The 24855-nt window shown below is 35.9% G+C and overlaps 1 protein-coding gene across 8 annotated transcripts in view; it reads left to right on the top strand.

Moving 5' to 3' along the window:
* The window catches only part of LOC141573286 (coiled-coil domain-containing protein 144A-like), a 50329-nt gene that overhangs the window by 6369 nt on the left and 19105 nt on the right, over nucleotides 1-24855 (top strand). For 4 of the 8 annotated variants that reach the window (XM_074367767.1, XM_074367768.1, XM_074367766.1 and 1 more), the window contains exons 5-21: nucleotides 1119-1179; nucleotides 1267-1454; nucleotides 2738-2867; nucleotides 3272-3333; nucleotides 5838-5931; nucleotides 8376-8404; nucleotides 8591-8663; nucleotides 10421-10675; nucleotides 12276-12349; nucleotides 13489-14226; nucleotides 16297-16451; nucleotides 16945-17112; nucleotides 19467-19500; nucleotides 19777-19918; nucleotides 22063-22273; nucleotides 23446-23629; nucleotides 24464-24601. In XM_074367767.1, coding sequence (XP_074223868.1) covers nucleotides 1119-1179; nucleotides 1267-1454; nucleotides 2738-2867; nucleotides 3272-3333; nucleotides 5838-5931; nucleotides 8376-8404; nucleotides 8591-8663; nucleotides 10421-10675; nucleotides 12276-12349; nucleotides 13489-14226; nucleotides 16297-16451; nucleotides 16945-17112; nucleotides 19467-19500; nucleotides 19777-19918; nucleotides 22063-22273; nucleotides 23446-23629; nucleotides 24464-24601 — 2736 coding nt within the window. Of the gene's footprint in view, nucleotides 1-1118; nucleotides 1180-1266; nucleotides 1455-2737; nucleotides 2868-3271; nucleotides 3334-5837; nucleotides 5932-7655; nucleotides 7753-8375; nucleotides 8405-8590; nucleotides 8664-10420; nucleotides 10676-12275; nucleotides 12350-13488; nucleotides 14227-16296; nucleotides 16452-16944; nucleotides 17113-19466; nucleotides 19501-19776; nucleotides 19919-22062; nucleotides 22274-23445; nucleotides 23630-24463; nucleotides 24602-24855 lie in introns of those variants that run through there. The other 4 variants (XM_074367769.1, XM_074367771.1, XM_074367773.1 and 1 more) reach the window with 4 other exon arrangements.

Below are 24855 nucleotides of genomic sequence, written 5' to 3'. Positions count from 1 at the left end.
CAGTTGTAGAGTAACACAGGTCAGCATTATTGGGGATATACTATGAACAAAGGCCTTTGTTTTATATGTATGTTTTATATATCATGTATTTTGATATTTTTATAAAACTTGCTGAAGAATAATATATGTACTTTCATATATAATTTATATATTTTTACATATATAATAAAAAGGTAAAACAGAGGCTTTCACTCATAGTATATATATCCCTAACAATACTGATACAGCCCTTATCTATTATATATAAATGCTGAAATATATATATTTCTCCACATGCCTTGTTATACTTACATTTTCCTTTTTTTCTTGCCTGAAGTTTGTACTTGACTAGTCATGTCTCATTTTTTCTTTTCTTCCTCCTCCCCACTTTTTGTTTTTAATGATTTGCCCCAAACCTAATATTTCTTTGCAGAAAACACTTCTTCAGTGTCTGTTCTTTCAGTCCATCTCATTGTGCCTCTGTGAACATGTTTAGTTACAGCTTTCTGTTCACTATGTGTGGCTTTCACTCATGAGTCATTGCCCTTCAGAATTACTTTTGTTTTTATTCCTCTTTCTTAGAAGTAGCTGAATTTGAACAATCATTTGTCTTTAGCTTTTTGGCGAATGGAATAGAAGTAGCTTATACTGTTTGCTGTTCTAACTCATCCAGATAAGATACTGCTAAAAAGTAAACTCTCGTATTTCCCCCATGAGAGAGAATGCACACATATATAAATCATGCAAGCACATTTCAAAATATAACAATTACTTTAAATTTCTTAATGTTAGTTTTTTCAATAGGACTCTAAACAATAGGACTCCAAACTATCAGGGATAAGTTTTTGTTCTAGATCATTTTGGTCAAGAAAGTCATCTAATGGATACCATAATGTTTGTATAATAATCAATGAAGGGTAAAGAAAGTAACATTTTAGGACCCCTGAGGTCATCTCTCATAATCCTCACCCCATGAGAAGATGTAGGTTGGTAAATGACAGACCCAGAACTTGAATCCATATGTGAATGACTCCAAAGCCAGCGCTCTTTGTGTTAGATCATCTAGGAATGGGGAATGTTGTAATTACTTTATTCAATTTCATATTTGTTGTTCTTAAAGCTGTTATTTTCTTCTCTAGAAAGTCCAGCATCCAAGATTTGCAAAGCCAGTTCAGGCCTGGCAAGAACCCATGATAAACAGTAAGTTATTTGAAGACTGTCTTTTTGCGTTTTCACTGATGAGAAATTATAGATAATTTCATCTACCATACCTTGTTTTCACTACAGCAGAGGCAAAAGATGGTGTTTTGAAACCAGGAACTAGCACCTTCTTTGAGGACAATAATTCTAATAATGAAAATGAAGATGCGGTTACAACCTTTTCCCAACCATCAACCAAAGTTCCAGGCTTTTCTCATCCTGCCTTCCCAGCACCGGAACCTCTCACGTCTTCAGCAGTCCTTGGTGTTACAGAGGTAAGTCGTTTTGTTTTTAACTTTTCCTTCCTGTGCTTTTTCACTTACCATCCCCCTGATTCTCATGGGGATGAAAAGGATCCTACACAGAAATGGAAGTCCTCAAGATCACAATAGAAAACAGTGTGATAACAAGAGAGGTACACGTGCAGGACTGAGATTTGTAAAGGTTGGTGGCAATAAACAGTTCTCAAATATGCCATTAAGAAAAGAAAGAATAAGAAAGCAACTGGAAAGAACAGCTGGATGAATATGAAGATGGGCAAGGGTACAAAGGGGAAGGATTCATCTAATAAGGACAAGATGAATATAAAGATAAACGAGTGTCAAAATGAGAGAGATGATTATACAAATACAGCAGAAATAGTGGGGTTAATAAGTGAGAGCAGGAACTCTATAGCACACACTGTGATAGAAATCATCTCAAATTCAAATTAAGAGAAGGAAAAACCAGGTCATGGAAAAAAGTGCTCAGACTCTTCTGAAGGACATATAGCTGATTTTACGAACAACAGAAAGAAAATTTGATCCTCACCTTTTTTCTTTTTGGTTATAGAAGTTTTTTTTTTTTTTTTAATTCAGATGTAATTGATGTACAGTATTATATGAGTTACAGGTGTGCAGTAAAGTGATTTGGTTATGCATATATATGTACATATCTAATTCTTTTTCTTTCTTTTCCATTATAGTTTTTTATGAGATATTGAATATAGTTCCCTATGGAAGTTAGTTTTAACTTGAAGTTAATTCTTTTTTTAGCACATTTAAATTAATGAAGTGATGTCTTACATTTAATCTAGCAAATTTTGTCTCTCCATTCCGTTCCCCAGTAACTGAGTTCTAGTTTTCCATGTGACTTCTCATGCTGTTTCACACCTCGACCTTCGGCTCCGGCTGCCCTTTTTAGAATCCCCTTCGCGTCTGCTCTTTGCACCGGGTCTGTCTCTTAAGACACAGTCTGGTCTTCCCAGCATTCCCTGAGCTATTGACACGCAGCAAGTCTCTTCTCTCCGTTGTGCCCTTACTGTATCTGTTCACTTCAGGTGTAGAGCTGTTGAATGATACTTGTCTGTGTTGATTCATTTTCATGTGTGTCTGCCTCCCCTAGAATATAGAGCAGAATCTGTCTTTTATATATATTGCCAGCTTCTCCCAGGATAATGCCTGTGATCTGATGGATACAGTAAATATATGTTGTCTTCCTGACTGATTGAATGACCAAGTGTGGGAATATGATGTCTTCTGAAGTTGGGTTTTTGTTACATTTTGTTTTGTTTTTATAGGAAGAAGCAAGAAAGCCGAAAACTGGGGGAAAAGAGAACGGCACTCGGACTATTAACAGTGTTCTAAAGGAGCGAGCAGATCATACCAAATTGATTTCTGTTGATGGAGCACACAAAAGTGACAAAGGTGGTAAGTCAGTGAGCATCTATGGATTTTCTTCTCTGCTTAAAAGCTAGTATGGTTGGAGGGGGGAGGGTACAGCTCAGTGGGAGAGCGCATGCCTAGCACGCACGAGGTCCTGGGTTCAATTCCCGGTACCTCCATTAAAAAAAAAAAAAGCTAGTATAAAAAACCTTAAGTGTGTAGATCCAAATATGACATCCATTTCTTAAGTGTTTTTCTTTTGCCATCTTCCTTCATAAATATCCCAACTACGACCAAGTTTTCTTCCAGAAAATGCTTCAACCCTCTGAAATTCTTTTCTGCCACTTTAATTTATTGACATATTCATGAATCAAGATAGACTTATATATGTATTTAAACTGCCCAGTGGTATGTGTTCTCATTAATGTATCTGTGACTGCATTTTGTAGACTCAACATCAGCATTAAGATTCGAAGAAAAGGAAGATGTCAAATCACCCTGGGATTCTGAGGTGCTGCCTTCTATTTTCATTTTCAAATATAAGCATTGTGTGATGTTAAAACATAAATGGAGGGATGTTTTGACTTTGCTTTCTCACTTTTACATTTGCCCAGCAAAATTATTTCCTCATTTTAACCTACGCTTAGTAAAATCATTCCGTGCTACATGTCATACCACTGCAGAGTGCACTTCTGTTAATTTTCCAGACTCACCTAATGGAACTGGTGTATGTAGTGCAAAAACCAAGGCTTAGAAGTCATAGGGAATCGGTTTGGGTTCTGAAGTTACGTTTTCTAAAAACTAAAGAAAATAATTCTTGGTCAGCCTGTGACCAGATGTTTGTTTCTTTGTTATAAATGAATGTGTAAAACCCTTAGTGAGATTTAGAGAGAAACAGGTTGTACTAAAAAAAAAAACACACACACACACAAGAAAACTGTGTTTTTGTTTAACCACTTTGACCTTGAAAAGACAGTACTTGTGACTTGAAAGTATTATTATATTTGGATTGTCAATTAGATCTGCAACGAACATTTCGGGAGAAGCGAAATCATGGGGAATAGTAATAAGTATGTGGGGTTAAAATACCAGCAGTTTGGTTTAGTGATGTTTTAATGAGGACAGCCCATTTTGGGTAGGGAAAATAGCGTGCACTGAGTACCTTTATGGTGACCGAAATTGAAGGAAGCTAAGTACAGGGTAGTGATGACCTATTCCAAGGTGATAGCCGTGGAAAGAGGTCAGAAGAGCCTGAACTCTTGGATCCCGGCAGCTCCTGCCTAGTGGCACAGCACTGTACTTGAAGTCAGGAGATGTGGTAGCATCCTGGTTCTGACCCACTGTGGGATCTTGGAAACACTTGTCTGACTTGTTTGAATGTCAGTGACCTCGTTCAAAAACATGATACTGATACCTACCTCTCAGGTTATGTGTCATGAACAAAAATGTGGTAACAAGTGTGAAAACACATTGTCAACTGTAAAGGGTGCTATAGAAATGTAAGACAGAATGATCACAGTGGCCACTAGTGACCTACTGAAATGTTGAGGACACTTTTTTAAAATCTGAAGGATAATAAAATGGGAAAGTTAGAGCGGGCATGGGGAGTTCTCATTTGGGGTATGTTAAGTGTCAGTAAACTATTACCAGACATCTCCGATAGGTATGTAGTGCTTTGGTACTTGACGCCTTCTGGGGACTTTAGATGTTTTGACCTTAAATAAATTCCTGTTGCTGAACACCGACTAGCATCAGGCAGTTAGACACTGAATGTAGCAGTTGAGGGGTTAGGCTGTAGTGGCAGGAACAGAAGAACAAGTAAACAGGAACCCTTTATCAGGGACAGTAAGTCCTTCATATAAGGGACGTGGAGAGCGTTAGGTTAGACAACAGTGGGGGAGTTTGTAGTTAGGACAGGGGTGGAGTAAGGGTGGAATTTAGGTAGTCAGAAAGGAGCTGAGTGTGACCAAAGCTGCCAGGTGACGGACAGGAAGGAGCCAGTCACACGAAGGTCCAGGGGAGGGATGTTCCGGACAGAGAGAACAGCGGGTCCCATCTGCTCATCACGGTGCTCCAGCATCTTGGAGTGGTCAGGAAGCAGCAAGTGGGTAACCGTCCTTAGAATCACTTTTACTATTGTGTGTAGAGAAGAGAATGTGCATGATAAGGGCCTGGCACATGCGGATGGTCACTAAACAGTGTTCTTATTCTTCCCTAAGTAAAGTAAAGCTTATGGTACTTTTTTGAAGAGCTGCATAACTACATTTAAAATTTTTCTGCTGTTAATTTAAACATAAATGTTTTTCTTTCTACTTTGGTACTTTATTCAACTATTTTTCCTATCAATAAAAGTTTTACCAAATAATCGTTAGATTCTCCTAAGCCTTTGTTTACTGAAATGTAGCAGTTTCCACAGTGTTCTGTTAATACTCAACATGACAGACTCCAAGGCTTCTTTTCATGCCAAGTATGTTATTTTAATATTAAAAACAGTATCTGTCCTAAGAAACATTTTAAATTTATAGCACGTATATTTATTGAAGGATATGTTTAAATATGTATATTTTTATTTTTTATTGAAGTGTAGTCAGTTTATAATGTTAGTTTCAAGTGTACTGCAAAGCAATTCAGTTATACATATAAAAATATGTATTTTTTAAAATGTCCTCTTCTTTTGTCGAGGAATGCAAAATGGAATTAGGTGTTTTGAAGTTAATTCTTTGTTGAAATCTGCACGTAGGTCAGTATTTTGTCTATAAAAATATTTGCTCTGGCTTTCCATGCTCAGTTTACAGAGTCAAAAGCCAACTGAAGATAAAAGATAGACTTGATCTAGAGAGTGTATATGAAATTTTCTATTTAAATGTTTGGGTTTCCAGGATATGCTTATTTTGTTTTTAAGTCTAATTGCTTTTGAAGTAGGAAATTAAAAAATAATAATGTAGGAAACACAGGTATTTTCTTAGAAAGGGATCAGGAAATCTTGCAACTCATTATTAATATTAATTTTAACAGAGTACCTCCAAGATTCAACTACCGAACCATGTTGATCATTTATCTGGAGCTGCAGGTCTAAGAGAAGAAAATACATTAAATGGACAAATAGAAAGTAAGCACTGTATTTTATAAAAAAGTCATTTGACAGAATGTTGATTTAAAACAAGGATTTGGATCTGTTCTCTCAACCAAAGAAAATCACCTGTTGAACGTATAGTGAGAAAAAAGAGGAGGAAAGGAAGTAAATCGTATATCTTATCAGGTGTCAGCAAGAGATTAAACTAGAATGCTGTTTAAGGAGCTCAGTTGTTAGCTTTCTTTCAAGATGTTCTGTGACCTGAGGACAGTCAGGAAATCAGGAGGAGGGAAGGAGGGAGCGAAGAATGAGAGAGGCAGGGAGGAGGGGAGTAAATGAAGGAAAAGGAGGGGGGTCCCTGGCAGGAGGTGGTAATGAATGTAGAATAGTTCTTTAGAAGAAGGAAGAGGAGTGTTTGAAATGAGGTGGGTATGAAGTGAGCTTCTTCCAGCACCAAAGCTTGTCCGGGAAGCACAGCAGAATGTTCCACTCCCCCGTCCCCTGACCGTTAGGAAGGCAGTGAGGACTTGCGGTACCTGATCATACAGAGCTGGGTGTGCCTGCCGTGGGTGAGCACAGGCATGTGTGGTCAGCTGTCAGTGTCTGGACCTTCGTGTCATGCAGCGTGCTGCTGCCTTATAGGATGGTGTCTCATAGGCCAAGAGAAGAGAGTGGGAAAGAGGAAGAGGGCAGGTGCATTCCGGGGAGGTCAGGGGCGCTGGAGCCTGGTAAAGAGTCCACTGGAAAGTCTGCAACTCCTGATGCAGCTTTTGGGGAAGTGTTACAGTGAGACGCGTGCGGCTGGATTTCAGAAGGATCAGTTAAGTCCGAGTGCTGTAGAAGCAGACTCGGTATAGACCAGAGTTTCTCACATTTTACTCAGTCACCTGGGGACCCAGTGAAAAGTGCACATTCTGAGAAGTGGGTCTGCATTTCTAACAAGCTCTCAGGTGATGCCCTTGTTGCTGGTCTTGAGATCACGCTCAAAGGGTAGCCTTGTGTTTAGGGGAATCTAGAAGAAGAGCCGCTGGGGAGTTAAAGACATAACAGCATCAAGGAAAAGCACGATTTTGTTTTTCTTTCTGAGCACGTTCATAGCCAGAGCGAGGCAAAGAGTTGAAGTAGAAATTAGAGATGTAAGATACTGCTGCTAAGCAGAGAGGGAAAAGAAGTGGTGGGCATCATCCGTCCAAAGAATAGAGAAGGGGAAGAATTAAGACCACAGATCTAGAGGTGCCTTTGAAGAGGAAAGTGAAAGGAAGGAAGGAGGGAAAAAAGGCCGCAGGTAGGTGATTTTGGAATTGAGGGGAAACTTGCGAGAACTCCTTTTCGATGGCGTCAGTATATTTACACAGAAGCAAGGTTAGATCGTTGCCACTCCAGAGAATACTGGAATCAGGAGGTGGCCTAGAATTGGGGTAAACCACAGCTACTCCTCCTATCAGGCTTCAAAGATATATGTTGTATTGGTATTTGTTATTCAAGTGAGATTAATTTGAATATGAAGCATTGGCTGTGGTTTTTGTTTTTGTTTTTTTTTTTTTTTTTTTTTTTTTACTGATACCTAATTTTTTGATAAGATAGTTATTTCACAGAAATGCTTTTAAACATTAGCCTGATTTACCAAACCAATTTTGGAAATAAAAGAAATTAATAGAATTCATTCCATAAATGCTAAAGTTGTTATTTTCAGTGAATACTACACAGGTTTTGAAATATAAAAGACTTTTAATGTCTAATAATTCTGTGGCAATGAATTTTTTTTTGATCACCAGATTTCAATATTGAAAACTCAGTATACATTCTTTCTTGCATGAGTGGATCAAGAAACTTTGATGGCTAGAGGGTCCGAGAAATGTAGGCATACCAACAGCCCATGTGGGTATGGGAAAAAATGCTTATGAACGATTATTCTACAAGTGTGTATCCAAGCTGATCAATTCATAACACTTTCTCTGACGAGAAGTGAATTGCACATTCAAATGAACTGCCATCACAACTGTGGACTTCCTAAATCACAGGACGAATTGAAGAGCATGATAAATACTTGTAGTCTAATGGTGTCAGTCGCATGGAAGATGTGCTGTTGCATTTTACCGTCAGCTTTCACGTTTGTCTTCTTGGAGCCGTGACTTGTTCCTCTGATTAAAGATCGCTTTTCTCCTCCTCAGGCAGCATGTTCACATTTGTATATGTGCACATTTTTTAGTTTATAAAGTCATTTGAAGCATAATCGTACTTTTGAAATCTTAACTGCATGTTTTGTTAAACCTATATTCCTGCTCTTTATTCAGTATCTATAATGGATTTCTACTTCTGCCTTGTTGCTGTCCTAACTGCCCCTGAAAAACAAAACACCGAAACCTAACGTGTTCATTTCCAAAGCAAGCATGAGGATTGCGCTCAGTACTAACTGCATGACTGGATAGTTGGCTTTCATATTTACGTATAATTGATTATGTGTCCCTTTTGGCTTTTAGATTCTACTGAAAAATATCCTCACCTGAAGGTAAAAACTTTTATACTTTCATCTTGAATTTTTTTTTTTTAATGAGGGTACTGGGAATTTAGCCTAGGACCTCATACACTGCTAAGCAGGCACTCTGCCACTGACCTAGACCCTCCCCCCTTGAATTATTGCTACAGATCGTATCAAATGTACATTATTAATCAGTTTGTTTCAAAAACCATTCAGCCTGCAGTTGGAGTGAAAGATTCTGTTCCTAATAAAACAGGAGAAATGAAGAATTTACAAAGATTGAAATCAGGTAAATTTTGCAATACAAATTTAACTCTGAAATGAAGTACAGTGTTCTTATTTCTAATTCCTTTTATTTTTTCAAATTTAATTGAAAGATGACATAAGTAAGGCAGATGTTATTATTGGTATCCATGTTTGAAAAATATATATAAGCATAAGAAATAGATTTTTAAAATGGTAGCTTTGACTTGGATGTTTCTATTGATGTTGGGAGACACTAAAGTGCTCAGTTTGGAGTCCTTGTACTTCTCAGGGATTCTGAGAGATTGATTATTAGGTTCTAAGATTTTTCCAGAGTTTTAAAATGCTTAATTGAATTCTGGCCTTTACGTAGGGTAAAGCTTCACTTGCTAACATGTCAGTCATATTTCACTTTAATTATTTCATCTAGTGCTATCCCATTGATGATATTTATTTCTATATTTATTTATTAATGGAGGTCCTAGGGATTGAACCCAGAACCTTGTACATGCTAAGCATGTGCTCTACCACTGAGCTATTTCCCTAGCCCAAAGATCTTAAGCCAACTGAATGTTTTGATTAGGAGTGTGTGTGTGTGTGTGTGTGTGTGTGTGTGTTGTCTTTGATTATTAAAAATGATGGAAGTTATTAGTCCTATCTTAGTATTTGGTAGACATGATCTTTTAAAACAATAATCCTAAAAGTTCTGGGGTTTAGGATATTTTTTTATAGTATTAAAAATTATTGAGAATTCTGAAGAACTTTTAAGTGGGTTGTATCTATTGATGTTTAGTATATTAGAAAATAAAACTGAAAGATTTAAAAAACAAGCACACACAAACATTCCATTAGCCATTAGAGCTATGATGTTATCACATGCCATGTATCTGGAAGCCTCCGCTGCACACTTAATGGAGAATGAGAATGAAAATAGCATTCAGTATTATTGTGAAATTAGTTTTGACCTCCTGGACTCCCTAGATGGAGGGAACTTGGGACTTCAGGGCTTGTCAGATGACACTTGAGAACTGCTGTTTTAAACAGGGTTCATGGATGTGAAATGATAAAGGGGCCCTTGTGATGAAGTGGGCTTTAAAGTTCACTTCTACATTTCTTGCCTTTTTTTCTTTAACTTGTCTCTAAAAGTTTACATCTAACAACTTAATCCTTTTAAGAAAAGGAAAACATTTTTGTTATATATTCCCTGCCTCGTGGCACTCTGTACTCTTTGGATCTAGTTTGTACCTAGACTTATCCTATTTTTATATGGAGAAAATTAGTCACTCAAGGCTATCCTTTCTTATATAAATTTATGATGTTTATCCAAGGCTTAAGGTAAGAATTCTGAAGATATTGGTATATTGAGGAAAGACTGTCTCATTGTAATTTAAGTAGTACCATTCAGTAAATTTTTCTTAAAGCCCATGTGTCTAGGACACAATACTGTCATGCATATTTAAACGTCTAGTAAATGGCTGGTTAGACATACATTTTGTTAATGAAAAAATTCATATGTTGAAGAATCATAATTATTCATAAAGCTCTTATGGAATATAGACTGTTTTATAGAGAGTGATGAGTGAATCCAAATAAGTAATACTAGGAAGTTAAAAGTAGAAAAAAGAGAGACAGTGGTTCCCTATGTGAACAGCAATGACATGTAAAGTACAACCAGCTGGGAAGGAGCAGTGTGTATAGGGGGAGAGGAGGACGTGGGGCTGCTGCTCTGGAAAGAGAATTTGTACAAGTTAGTCAAGTTTGCATTGTTATTCACATTCTAATAAGTGGAAACTTTGTTTTCAGATCCTTCAGACTGGGATTCTACTAGTTTGAGCCTCAATAATGAGGCTGGTCAAAGAGCTGAGCATTTGAAAGTTGATAAATGTCCTTTGGTATCACAATCAGTGACCACAAACCAGTCAGCACCCACAGAACTGAGGCAGACGGCCATAGTAGATAAAGACCGGATGAATATTGAAGCCATGTCTCTGTCAGAAAATGCAGCGCTCCGTGGCCTGTGTGAACCACAGCTGCCAGAGAACAGAAGCAGCCAAGAAGGTAATAGAGCAGCATAGAGAACTAGCCATAGTCTACCTGTGCGTGGCTTCACCGTACTCTGACTTTGCAGAAATCACTTTGTGGCAGGATCGCCTTTGTGTTTACTCCTTTTATGCAACCTACAACCAGACAGTACCTTTTGGCATGACATTTACATTCATCCTCTGACCAAAGCAACATATTAAATAGCAAAGAGAATTAGGAGAAAGTAAGTTCGTTCAGACTAGTATTTAGCACGCTCCTGAGAGCGGGTAGGAGGATGATGTCCAGAGCTTTGTGACTAGTTGGGAAACCTAGGTGGACATCCAAAGATACCCTTCTGAAAATATGGTTTCTTAGCTTTATTTTTATCTAGCTCTGAATTTATAAATGTTTCTTATAGCTATATTCAGTGTAACTGAAAAAGCACCTCTGCAACTAAATATCAAAATATTTCTAGTATATTCTCTGCCTTTCTGTATTTTAAAAGTGGCTTTCCCAGCGGTAGTGGCAGTCATTGGGAATTTGCTACACAGGACCTCCTTCTTAACTGTGTCCACGTAGTATATCAGCTTGTTTTATTATTTTTAATGGATTGACAGGGCGAAAAGGATATTGGTTCTTAAGGAGTGCTTTATCACTTAAAAATAATATATGGAATATCAATTCTAATTCTTCTAGGATAGCCAGTCTGTTGATTAACCACATCTAATATGTGTTCTACTTTATATACCAATTAATTTAGTGCCTTAATGAGTGATATAATCAGAGCTGTAGTAGTAAGTCATACAATATTTTTTCTGCTCCTATAGTTTTTTCTTTTCTTTCCTTACCTGTAGAATTAATGTCGTATTTACAAAAGATTCTCAGTTATCTCCTACAGTAGTGACTACAAGCTATAAACTCAAAATTTTTCTAACAAATACTGTTTATACAAAGATACTTTTAAGAGTTTGTCCTCGGCAGCAGAGGAGCAAAGAGGATAGACATGTAAAGAAATAGTTTACAGTTCAGCTGGTGAAGACACACTAGAAAAGTCTGTGAAGTACCAAGGTAGCTCCAAGGAAAGAGATCCCTGTGTCTCTGCAGAAAGACAGCTGCAATCAAGGAGGACTTCACAGAGCAGGCTGAGTCTTCAAAGAGGAAAAGGAACTTGTCAGAACAATAGAGGGAAACATTTCAGATTAAGGAAAGATAAAAGCATAAAAAGTAACAGTAATTTTGGAAACCATGAATAACATTGCTCTTGAAGCTTGGTATGTTGTTAAAAAGGTACTGTTAGGAGAATAGAGTCTATTGTGACTTTGTATATTTCTACTGTATTTTTAAATTTGGTTTTATTTCTCTTTGTTTTGTTCATGTCTGGTGAATCAATTTGTGAGTGAAACTTTGAGATGTTTGTATGCCTTTAATCTGGTAACATCTAGTATTTCCCAAATAGTTTGTTGAAGTTTTATAGATAATTAGAAGTATTTCTTAAAGAAGTAAATATCCAGCTAAAGATTAAGCTTAATAGTAAACTGTCAATTGATGAAATGTGTTTTATGTTTTTATAAAGATGATGCCTTTTATCTAGCTGTTCTAAGTAGGGAATTTTAACTAAGCGTATTCATTTTTTCAGCAGACCCAGACTTACAAAGGGCATCTGAGGAAGAGCAAGAAAGACTTGATGGGAGTGAAAATAACCTCTCACAGGTATGTGAAAATGTAAATTTAAATTTCTTTAATACTGTTTTCTGTGCTTTAATAACACAGTTCAAGAGAAATTGCCTTTCAAAGTAGACTTTTAAAGTCAATAAATAATTATTTAATATTTAGTTTTTAATAGCATTTTATCTAATTACAAAACTTAAAGTATTCTTAGGATCTATAATAATTTATAGTTAAACTTTATCCTTGGAATTGAGGCAAAAAACCTTCCTGAATATTGTTTACTTCTTCCATTTTTATAACTTCCTCACATGATAAAGAGGGTGATATCAAATATTAAATCATGTGATTAAGCAGTTGAAATTGTAAATAATATAGCAGTGATGGCCACCAAGTTAGTTTCATGTAAGGAACAGTCATTCCCAGTGGTCCAAAATTTGCAGTTTCAAATTGCAAGTCATTAATGCCAAGATGAATGATTTCTTCTGTCTTGTGATCTCTATGTAATCGATTTCAGAATCTACAATCAGGGAGAGAATAGGGGTCATAGAGTCAACCCAACTGCCTAGTAAGAGAATCAAACCTTCCAGGATTGGACCTTTGCTGTTAGGGAACAAACAAAAACTTTCTAACTTATTTCATTTCAGGGTAGGAAATCAGTAAGTATTATTAAAAATTCTTTTCTTCACTCTCACTAGTGAATGTTAGAGTATAATATAACTCGGTGGATGCAGAGAATACATGTTGAGATAAATCACTATCATAGTATATCGTTTGCATTAAAATTCAGGAATTTGTTCCTCTTTCTGATTGATGTTAATTGATTTTGGCACCTAATAATTCACAGTTTGCTTATTCTCCAGTTATTACTCCTTTAAAAAAAATCTTTACATGCACTGGAGGGGCTCACTATTTAAGGTATGAGAGGTGAAATATTTTTTAGTGAGGAAATCTTTGTATTGTTAAAAATCTAATCTCTAATTCTTGGTAGATTTAACATGTGTGAATTGTTTAGTTCAAACAAACAGTGACAAAGTTAGGTTTCTGAGTTCCTGTTTTTCTCCTATTTCAAGGCTAAGGCAAGTTATGTTTTACTTCTTAGTTTGTGAGTAGCCAAACATAGATTGGTTTGTTAAATTTTAATTATTTTCTAATTTTTCTTTATCCATACTTGACTACTTAAGGATAAATGTGTTTTACAAGCATGTACTGTGAAAGAAAAGAAATCTGAAGATCAAATCAAGCAGAGTAATCTTTCACTTGTGCATCTGCAAAAAATGCCTAGAGAACCAGAAATGAATATGGAACGTGACAGAAAGGACGTACGTGTATCTTCAAAACATTCTTGTGTGGAGAAGCATGAGGACATGTGGGTCAAACAAGGCAAATTGGACTGGAAAAATACTTCCGAATTTATCACAAAGAAGGCAAATCAGAAAATCAGTAAAATCCTTGAAAAATGCAAAATTATTTTTCATCGTAAGGGAGGGTCACTACGTGACAACTCTGAACTACATGGTGATTTAAAGGAACTACCTTCCAATGTGACAGATAATATATTCGACAGTGAGGAAAAAGATGCACCTGGAGCCTCTGTCTCTGTAGGATCCCAGGCAATCTCTGAACACAAAGAGCCCAGTCTTGAAAAAGTTTTTCCATCTTATTCCAAGTCTGAGTCAACAGAGTATGGTTGCCAGCCATCTTCAAAACTTTATTTAAATGAAAAGAAGTTAGATGAAAGTGATAAGCCGGACAATGAACACGTTTTTAACAAAAATGAGAGTTTTTATAATGATAGAGAAAATGAAGTAAGGAACCGAGTTCCATTTAAAGTGAAAGAAGACCAAGAATTTGATACAAAAAGAAAACAAAAAAGGAACCAAAATACTCACTGGAAATCAGACATTGGCCGTGCACCTCAGGTAAGTGATCCTGAAAGCCTTTTTGGTTTGTGGCTTGCCCGCTCCAGTGAGATGAAACACACGATTCAAATAAAAAGTCACGCTATGTCTGCTGTTTCAAATACTTACAAGAAAACCAAACCAATACAAGACCAGCTCCAGAAGCCATTGCTTGCAGATAACTGCGGTGCTAATAACTAAAATCATGGACCCTGAATTAGGAAATGTGAGTTCTTCTCCATCAAATGGTAACAGAACATCCAAAGTATATCTAAAAGATTTACACCAAGATATGCAAAGGTTTCAGAATGAGGTAGACATGTTACAAGTAGAATTCCTGGCTTTGGAAAAAGAAAATTCAGCTTCAGAAAGAGGTAGAGGTTCCTCTGCTGCTACTCTGTTTTTTTCTCTTTATCAATAATCTCTTCCATTCTGATCCATATTTGATCTGATTTTCCACTTATGAAAATAGCCTATGTATAAAACGGGGTCATCTAAATATGTAATCGTGTAGAAACAGACTATTTCTGCCATCTAAATAACAGGAACTCAGGGAAGTATTTTCCTGGGTTTTGTTCTTTAATCAACCTAAGTCTGTGCCAGTCTTTCGTATGAAGTGGGAAAGTAATTCAGCTGTGTGCCACGTGACCTGAGCCAGAATAAACACGAGTGAAATGGCTTAGGAAATATAATAAGCTCAAGGGTTTTGTTTTTTTGTTTTAATCTATTGGCTTAAATGTAAGTTGCACTTCCATAGGATGGGAAGGAAGCAGTGACTGAGAGAAGGGATACAAGCACACACTCCCACTAAAGTGATCTGTGTATTGTGCTTTAGTGAGTGCGGGCTTATCTGTCTTACTGATCACTGAACACTCAGAATTCCATCATGGCCACTTTGAGATCTTCTTAAGAACAAATACATGTGCTCCCACATATTCTTGAATCACCACTTTCGGGTGTTTCTGTTGAGTCAGACACTTACATTGTATTATGTAATAAAATGTAGTAAGTTTTGACATGTATGATTTTATCATATAGGTAGTATGAACCCTCAGCCAAAAAAATTCAGTATTTATCTCCAAAGGAGAAAACTTGAGTTTTGAGATGCACTGAATGATTTTTTTTTACTTCTAGTAATAGATTTTTAAAATGTGTGTGTTCTTTTGTGTGAGGTGCAAAGAGTGTTAAAGACAGAAATCTGAAGGTGTTCTCCTTTAATAGAAAAAGGAGATGAGCCCTGCCCCTAACTTTGCCAAAGTCACACTTTTAACTTATCTGATCAATTTGATGAATTTATTTGGTAGCTTATTAGATTCAGTGTTACAGAATTGTATCATCTCTTTTGACACTGTAAAATGCTGGGGAATACTGCTTTAGGGAGTTTGGACAAATCACTTAACCTTTCTTGGTTGTGTTCCCGTTTTCAGTAAACAGTGGGGCTAAAGTAGATCATTCATTACTCCTATGCCATCGAGCTATAAAATGGTCATGGTTATTGAATGTGAAATTGGGAAGCATTATTCCTTTTGCAGAATTCCACACTTAACCGGCAATTCATCAGTTTCACTCTGCTCCTTTCAGTAAACTTGGGTTTATATATTTTATTAAACACCACTTTTTTGATACCCCAGGATCCAAATGAAATAAGAATTATAAAAAGTAGTGGGGAAAGGATAGCTTTAGCACAGAAAGAAGAATGTTTCCTTTCTGTTACTGAAGCACCAAGGTGTGACATCTAAATCTGGCTGTTTAATACAAAATCTAGGTGGTAAAGACAGGAGAGGACAAATTTTATGCCTTTGTCTTTTTATTTCTTTGTCTCTGCCATTCACATGGGGAAGAGTGGATGTAAGAGCACAACACTCAGAAAGTCCTTTTTGAAATTTTAGAAATTCTGTTTCTTTTCCTCAAAGAGAAAGAAGCAGAATTTACAAACATTTCAATGACTTGAAATGGTAAAATTAAAATAAGCACAAAAATATTTTAATCATTGAAATCAGAGCAAACTGAGTCAAGTGATAAAATGAATGAAAAAAAGTCTTTATAATGAATGAAGTAATAATTACCCTTTGTATCAAACTTTCACTGAAGGTTGAAGTAGAAGAGAACAGGAACAAAAGTAGTGAACTGAAAGGATCAGAAACCATGTGTGATGGCAGTTATTACAAAGGATTAACTCAGCAGAGGAAGAGGGGAAAAACTGATGACCAGCAGTTTCCTGCTCTGCAGAAAGGAAATTCTGATAGGTAAGCCTAAATCAGTATTCAACAGTAGGTAAGTATTATTTTCCTAGATACTGTTCACAATTTCTTCCCAGACTCATCTCTCTACTTGCTTCCATGTATTTTGTACTCTTCCTTCCAGGTTCCCAGGACACACCTAAATGCCATGTGCCTAATCTTTGTGCTCACGTTCTAATCTCTTAAGTAGAATAATTTCCTCCTGTCTCCTGCTCATGACCTCCTGTTTATTTTCCCTCTTCTTCTTAAAAGCCTTCCTTATGCTCACTTTAGCTGCTACATGTCAGCTCTTGCGTATCACATTGTATCATAATTGTGTATCTGTCTTTGAAGCAAGAATTTGTGTTTCCTTGCATATGGTTGGCACTTGATAACCATTTTGTGAATTAATAAATGATTGAAGATAGGTAAGAGTTGGAACTTTACAAAAATTGTTGTTTTTTAATTTATCAGTAGAATTATTTTTTAAAAATTGGCTTTTTTATGGATTGTTTTACAGTAGCTGTCCTGGCTTGTGTATGACGGAAGTAAAGAATAAAAGTGGAAAACGGACATTAAAAGCATCTGTGACTTCACGTGTACTTGCGAAGACTGCCTCGCTGGCTGGTGGTCTCCTACACGTGAATGACAACAGCAGTTTAAGTGAAGGAGATCAAGATTGTGGCAGGTAAAATCTACAAATTCTTTATTTCTAGGCGAAGACGTATTAGCAGTGATTACCTTCTCTGGAAATAGAACAGCAGCATATAGTGCAAAGGCCAAGGCAAGAGGATTCTCCACTGTGTTGGAGGAACTCTGCCGAAAGGCTAAGATGAGGACAAGTGCCTTTGACTGAAAGTAGTTTCAATAATACGTCCCCATGGAAGCCGGGCTGCAGTGAGTCAGTGTGAACAGCCCCTCAGAGGACATTTCCTGGGAAGGCAGGAGAGGACTAGGCGATAACTGAAGGGGAACATGGGGCTCGTGGGGGTTCCCTTTCTTTTTTTAATGATGACATGGTAGTTTGTAGACCATGTCTGTATGCTGTTGGATGTGATTCCATAGAAGACATGTTTTTCAATTTCATCTTGTTTGCATTTCTGGTATTAGAAAGTGTATTGATTGTACTGTGTTATCTTTAAAATACTGTAGTAAGCTTCTATTCATGTATAGTTTTGTTGTAAGGTCTTATTCATTAGTTCTGAAGTGTAATCTTACACAATTGAATATTCAGATAATGACTTTAAAGTTACACCATTGTCCATAGATTTTTAAAAACTGTATACTCATAATAACTATACAAACACTTAAGCCATACTGAATAGGGTTTAATCATTCCTTGATGATTCTAGATTTTATAGTGTCCTTGACAGTATCATCATGAGTGGCTGTGGTTTTGTATGCTATTGTAAAATACCAGATTCTATTAACTTAATATTTGTTTAGATTCTAGGAAGAACGGGAAGGTTTTGTTTATATACAATAGAATAATAAACTGTTAACAATCTATCACAGATGATTACTTTTGGATTACTAAGTTCTAAATTAAAAAAGCCATCATGCTCCATAAGGACATGTCAAATGCATGAACAAACAGCTGAATGGATAATGAATGCCTGCTGATTAATGTCTTTAGCAAAAGCAAATCTTTATTAAAAGTAGATTTCCAGTATTGCCTAGTTCTAAAGTCTTTTTATTTTTAAAAAATAGGTGTTAAGATTCAGAAATTATTATTTTAACATTTTTTTATTGAGTCATAGTCGTTTTGCAATGTTGTGTCAAATTCCAGTGTAGAGCACAATTTTTCAGTTATACATGAACATACATATATTCATGGTCACATTTTTTTTGCTGTGAGCTACCATAAGATCTTATATATATTTCCCTGTGCTATACAGTATAATCTTGTTTATCTATTCTACATTTTGAAATCCCAGTTTGTCCCTTCCCACCCTCTGCCCCCTTGGCAACCACAAGTTTGTATTCTATGTCTGTAAGTCTGTTTCTGTTTTGTATTTGTTTTGTTTTGTTTTTGTTTTTAGATTCCACATATGAGTGATCTCATATGTTTTTTTTTCTTTCTCTTTCTGGCTTACTTCACTTAGAATGACATTCTCCAAGAGCACCCATGTTGCTACAAACGGCGTTATGTTGTCGGTTTTTATGGCTGAAAAGTATTCCATTGCATAAATATACCACGTCTTCTTTAACCAGTCCTCTGTTGATGAACATTTAGGCTGTCTCCATGTCTTGGCTATTGTAAATAGTGCTGCTATGAACATTGGGGTGCAGGTGTCATTTTGAAGTAGGGTTCCCTCTGGACATATGCCCCAGAAATTATTATTTATAATTATACCTAGATACAGAATAATGAGATTCATTTACTCCATTAGTTAAAAATACTTAAATATTACTTTCTTCGCATACTGTGAAGTGCAAGTATTGAAGCCAGATTGCCTGGGTTGGAATTCTGGGCAGACATAGGGGCTTCGACAAATGACTTAGCCTTTCTGTGCCTCATTTTCTTCCTGGGTAAAGTACCTAATGTATTACCTACCTCCCAGGATTGTTGTGAGGATAAAAATGTCTTTAAGACATGTAAAGTGCTGATAATAATGCACAGCAGTTGCACACTAAGTCCTCAAAAAAGCTAATACCATGATTATTAGAAAAGGGTTTCTTTCATATAAGGACTTAAGTAATACTTTCCAAATGGGTTTTATTGTCATAAAAGCCAGTTTTTATTGAAAAAGACAACAACAATAAAATCCTGGTACATTTTTTCCTATCAAATAATACAGGTAATGTTATGTTCTTCCTTTTCCCTTGCTTGTCCTCTTGATCTAAATTTAATACTTTGTCAATAATATAATTGATAAACTTTCTTTGTCCTTTAATGTTACTGTTTCATTTAATCCCTTTTATTGAAAATTAATTATCAATGCAAAGATTTTTATATAAAAAATAATAGGTGTACATATTTCTTGTATTTCCAATATTTAGTATTTGGCTTAAATGAATTTTGCTTTTTTCTTTTTTCAGGTCTTCAAAGAAAACGTCTACTAAAAAGGACCAGGTATAGTAAAATATTAATTATAAAAGTATTTTCCTGTAGTAAAATAATTTATAAAAGAGTGGAAAAACAGAAAATCCTCCTTTGTTGTAGAGACATTTACTTAAAAATAATTTAGAAACGCTATAGATTAAGTTAGCCTTTTGACAAAAATCAGTTTTTTCGAGAAGTGTCTGTGTGTTTGCTCTCATAAAAAGATGGATATCTATCACCTCTGTACACTGAGCATATTTTATAACTATGTTGGAGACACTGTGAAATAGCATTATTTATTTGTAGGTCAAAGAGCAGATGAATTCTGTGGATGGCCTCGATGACTTAACTCTGTCACCAGAAACAGCTTCCAAGGATTGCGAGTCGCTTTTCCCTAATTATAAGAATACCCTGAGGCTAATCGAACAACTTGGTCCGGAGAGTAAAGGTAGGACCCCCGTATGACTACACAGCCTTTTTAAGTATCTCGTGGTAACGTGTGCACACCTAGTACTGCCCAGGGAGCACGGCTCCGTTACAGTCCGCTGCGTCTCAGAAACCTGCTTTGTGTCAAAGCAGAAGCAGACGTGTTGTGCGCTGCCAGCCAGGGGCTGTGACCGTTCCCACTCCCTGTGCTTTCTGTTGACTCTGCTGCTCCTACGCCTTCACCCAAGGTCAGGGTATCACTACTTCCCTCCTAGAACGCTGAAATCACCTCAGGACTTTCTTCTCCACCATTCCGCCTCCTGGAACCTTGGTCTACACCGCAACCATGATTACTAGATAGTTTTTAAAATTCAGATCTTTGTTACCCCCTTATTTAAAATCCAGCTACTGCTTCTCACAGCTCCATGGTTAAAGGCCACAGTCCTCTGGCTTCATCTTGTTTCCTTTTATTACCCTTCTTTCCACATGAATTTTAGAATCGGCTTGTCAGTGTAAAAACAAAAAAAGTCTGCTAGTGTCCTGGAAATGAGATGTAGATTATGTTGAATCTGTAGATTAATTTGGGGAGAATTGACTTCTTAACAATATGAAATTTTTAACCCCGAACAAAGTTTATTTCTCCATTTACATAGGTCTTCCTTGATTTTCTCACTAATATTTTAGAGTTTTTAGTGTCTGGGTCTTTCCGTCTTTTATGAGTTTACCTGTATTTCTTATTCTTCAGTGTGGTTATAAGTAGTATATTTTTATTTATTTGTTTGTTTTAAAATAATGTATTTTAAGTTTTAGTTTCTGATGATAGAAATACAGTTGATTTCTGTATACTGACTCTGTGCCCTCCAACCTGACTGAACACATTTGTTAATTCTAGTAGCCTTTTTATGGATTCTCTCAGATTTTCTATGTAACCAAAGGTGGTCAAGATTTTTCTTCTTTAAACTACTGTCTTACTAAAGATAGTTCACATTTAAGACTTGCAGCCAGTAAATACATTCTCTGTTACAGCTAGTCAGCTCTGTCACCGTTGCAACAAGAGTAGCCATAGACAATACACAAGTTAATGGATGTGGCTGTATTTCAGTAAAACTTTATTTACCAAAGCAAGCAACAGCCCACAGGTTGGAGTTAGCTGACTCGTACCATGTAATCATATTCTCCGCTGATTAGCAGACAGTTTTACCTCTTCATTTCCCATCTAGATGTCTTTTGCTTCTTTATTTTGCCTGATTGCACTGGCTCCAGTATAGTGCTGAATAGAAGGAGTAAGAGAAGCCATTCCTGTCCGGTTCCTCACCTTCTGGGAAAAGCGTTCCGTTTTTCACCATTGCGTATGGTGCCAGCTGTAGGCTTAGCACAGATCTTTGTCATAGTGAAGACGTTCCCTTGGTTCCTAGTTTGCTGGAAGTTTTTATCAGGAATAGATGTTGAGGTTTGGCAAGTGCCTCTTTTTATCCACTGACATGATCATATGGTTTCATTTTTAGTTTGTTAATATGATGAATAACATTGATTTTTACATGTTAAAACAGCCCTGCATTCTTGGGATACACCCCACTTGGTCACGATGAATTATCCTGTATTGTTGGATTTAATTTGCAAATGTTTTGTTTAGAATTTTTACCCCCATTTTCATGACATTAGTTTTCTTTCTTGTAATATCTTTGTCTGGTTTTGGATTCAGGGTAATGTCAGTTTTATAGAATGAGGACATATTTATTCTTCATTTTTTGAGGATTTGTGTAGAATTGGTATTAAATTTTCCTAAAGTATTTGGTAGAATTCACCAGTGTAACCATTGGGACTGGAATTTTCTTTGTCGTAAGGTCTTTAAATAGGACTTTTGTTTTGGTTTTTAAGATATAGGGCTTTTTAGCTTATTTGTTGTTTCTTAATTGAGCTTTTGTAATTTCTCTCTTTCAAGGAATTTTACCCACTTCATCTGAATTGTCAAATTTATTTGCATAGTGTTCATAATATTACTTTGTCATTTTAATATCTGCAGAGCTTAGAAGAATGTCTTCCACGTTACAGATGCTCAATGTCCATTTGTTCAATGTATGGGTGAATGAATGTGAAAATGCAGTCTTTTATACACAAAAATTATTCATGTATTTTGTTTCTATTTTTGTTTTCTTCCTAATGCAGATTCTGATAGGTTATTGAAAATTCAGGATCCAGTTGATTCATTCAGATCAACAGAACATAAAGAATCTGACTGTGCACTACTTAGAGGGAAAATTAAAGAAATGGAAAATAAGGTGAACTGGCTACACACAGAGCTGCTGAAAACAAGAGAAGCAAAATCACAGTTAAAACTTCAAAATGTGGAGTGGGAACGAGAGCTCTGCCGCATGAGGTACTGAATTTCTTGGTTTTAAAGAAATATTTGAACTCTTTATATTTACTTTAATGCTGTAGGTATGTAGGAGAAGTCTTATAATTGTTAACTTACCTTTTGGGATTTTACAGGGGAGAAAACTTCATTAATACTGTGGAATTTGAGACTCTTGGAAATAACAAGGCAATATATATATATATATGTATCTCCTCATTCTATATTTCTTTAAAAAAATGTCTTTGATCCTTATTTCTCAGTTGTCCTCCAGAAAGTTTATAGTACTTTACATTCCCACTTGCAGAATTATGAAATGACCATTTTTCTCAAGGCAGAAACTTTAAAAAAAAATTATGCAGTTTGATTCTTAACATATGAATGGATGGACTAAAAAGTAAAGTGGAAAGTGATTACTGGTTAGTTTATTCAGCATCTCTCTCATACAGAGATAAGATTAGTTCAAAGGTCTATGCTGAAAGCATGGATTACTCTTTATTTTTTAATTACTACGGATCCTGCCTTGTACCAAAAGGGATTTAAAAATGATTTACTAAATAAATAATATTCAACAAGGTAAGTTCAAAGTGTTGCAAAAGAAGAAACAAAGTGTAGGGCATCAGGGAGTAGGCTCCCCAGCCTCGCCTTGGATTATGCTAATTAGCGGGTTTGTGCCCTGGGAAAGACGCCTGTGGATGTCACCTTCTGCTGGAGGCCATGTAGGAGTCCCTGTAATACTTCAGGAAGTTGAAATTTTCTCTCTCATGAACTTGCAAACTTGTTTCTAAATAGCAGCTTCTCTTTTAACTAGTAACTCAATTCTCTGTCCCAATGAAGGAGTAATTTATGACTATGTGGGGAAAAAGGTAATTTTCAATTCAAACCCTACTGAATAATTGCAAAATTTCTTTCCTACACTATTGACAGAGTTACTCTTGACTGAAACTCAGTAGCATTATGTCTTTTCATTGCTACTTTTCAAATTGTGTGTGTGTGTGTGTGTGTGTGTGTATAGATCTATCTTTATGAAGAGATTGAAGTGAGGAATTTAAAATGTGAGACTTAGAAATGAAAAAAAAATTGAGACCATAGAAACTCCATTAGGGTAATAAATCAGCATGTGAAGAACCGTATCATAAAATGAACTTTTTATTTTCTAACAAAGTAAATTTTAAGGTAAGCATATTTCACTGCAGATTGACATTAGAACAAGAAACAAAGAAGAAGAAAAATGCTTATATATTATATGAAAAATCTAAGGATGACTTAAAAAGAAAAGAGAAACAATACAATGAGCAAGTTTCCATGAACCAACAACTTGAAATCACTGCCCGAGCACTAGAATGCAAACTGAAGAGCATAAGGAATAAACCAAATCAGGTAAATTAGTCTTAATGTGAAAATTTTGTATCTCTAACACTGTTTCATCAATATTACTTATAATATTCTTTTGAATTAATCTATATTTTCATTTAAAACAAATAAAAGTTATCTCATCCTAAATATGAACTATGACATTTAGAGCTTAATTTACTAATTTCTTGGTGTTCTCAGCATCTAATAGATGCTCTGTGTCTTTTCTGAATGAAGGAATGGAAGTTAAATTGAGCTTAATCATCAACATAAGGATTGATGGTTTTGGTCCATTCAACAAAGTAACAAGTCTAATTCTTAATTTTGGCTTTTTGAAGTTAAAATCCAGGCTAAATTGCCTTGAGACTATGATGGAACTGGTTAAATGCCTTATAAATTTTCTCTCACTGGGATTTCAAAATTTGTAGATACTGACAGGCATATGCAGAATAGATAAACAAGATTATACTGTATAGCACAGGGAAATATATAGAAGATCTTGTGGTAGCTCACAACAAAAAAAGTTACAATGAATTTATATATGTTCATGTAAAACTGAAAAATTGTGCTCTACACTGGAATTTGACACAACATTGTAAAATGACTATAACTCAATTTAAAAAGTGTTAAAAAACTTTTTCTTTCACAATACTTCATCCCTTGTGTTTTTGCTCTGTGATGAATTTAGCTGTCACGTATATTAGAATTTGAGTTATTTCTGTGCATTAGAGATCCCTGTGCTTAAAAAGACTACTTCTTTTTAACAGGTTTAAAATTTTTTTTTAAAGATTCCCCTCCTAAGCTTTTTTTTGACTTTTTTTCATAGTATAAAACCCAAAACCTAATGAAATATGTCTCCAGGTTTTAGAAGAGCGAAATGATGCTCAGAGACAACTTTCTCGAGAGCAGAATGCCAGAGTAATACAAGATGAAATCCTGGCCCATCATCTTTCCCAACAAAAGGAGGCAGAAAAGGCTAATAAGAAAATGAATGCTGAGGTATTTTCTTTAGTCATCTTCAAACATGTGTGTGTATGAATTTGTATACTTACATAGTTTAAAAACCAATACTGTAGGTACAGAAAGTATAGAGGGTTTTAAAAGCCTATATATGTAAATATGTTTTTTGGAGGTTTCATTTCTGGTCCATTGGATAAAGCAATATTTTGAATTCAAATCCATTTGCCGGCAACAGTGACGTAGTAACATTCACAATGGCCTCATCCAAGGAGGGGCTGTTAATATTGTCCATA

The sequence above is a fragment of the Camelus bactrianus genome, chromosome 7, assembly GCF_048773025.1.
Source record: "Camelus bactrianus isolate YW-2024 breed Bactrian camel chromosome 7, ASM4877302v1, whole genome shotgun sequence".
NCBI classification, from domain to species: domain Eukaryota; kingdom Metazoa; phylum Chordata; class Mammalia; order Artiodactyla; family Camelidae; genus Camelus; species Camelus bactrianus.
This window is presented reverse-complemented; position numbering and strand designations above follow the sequence as displayed.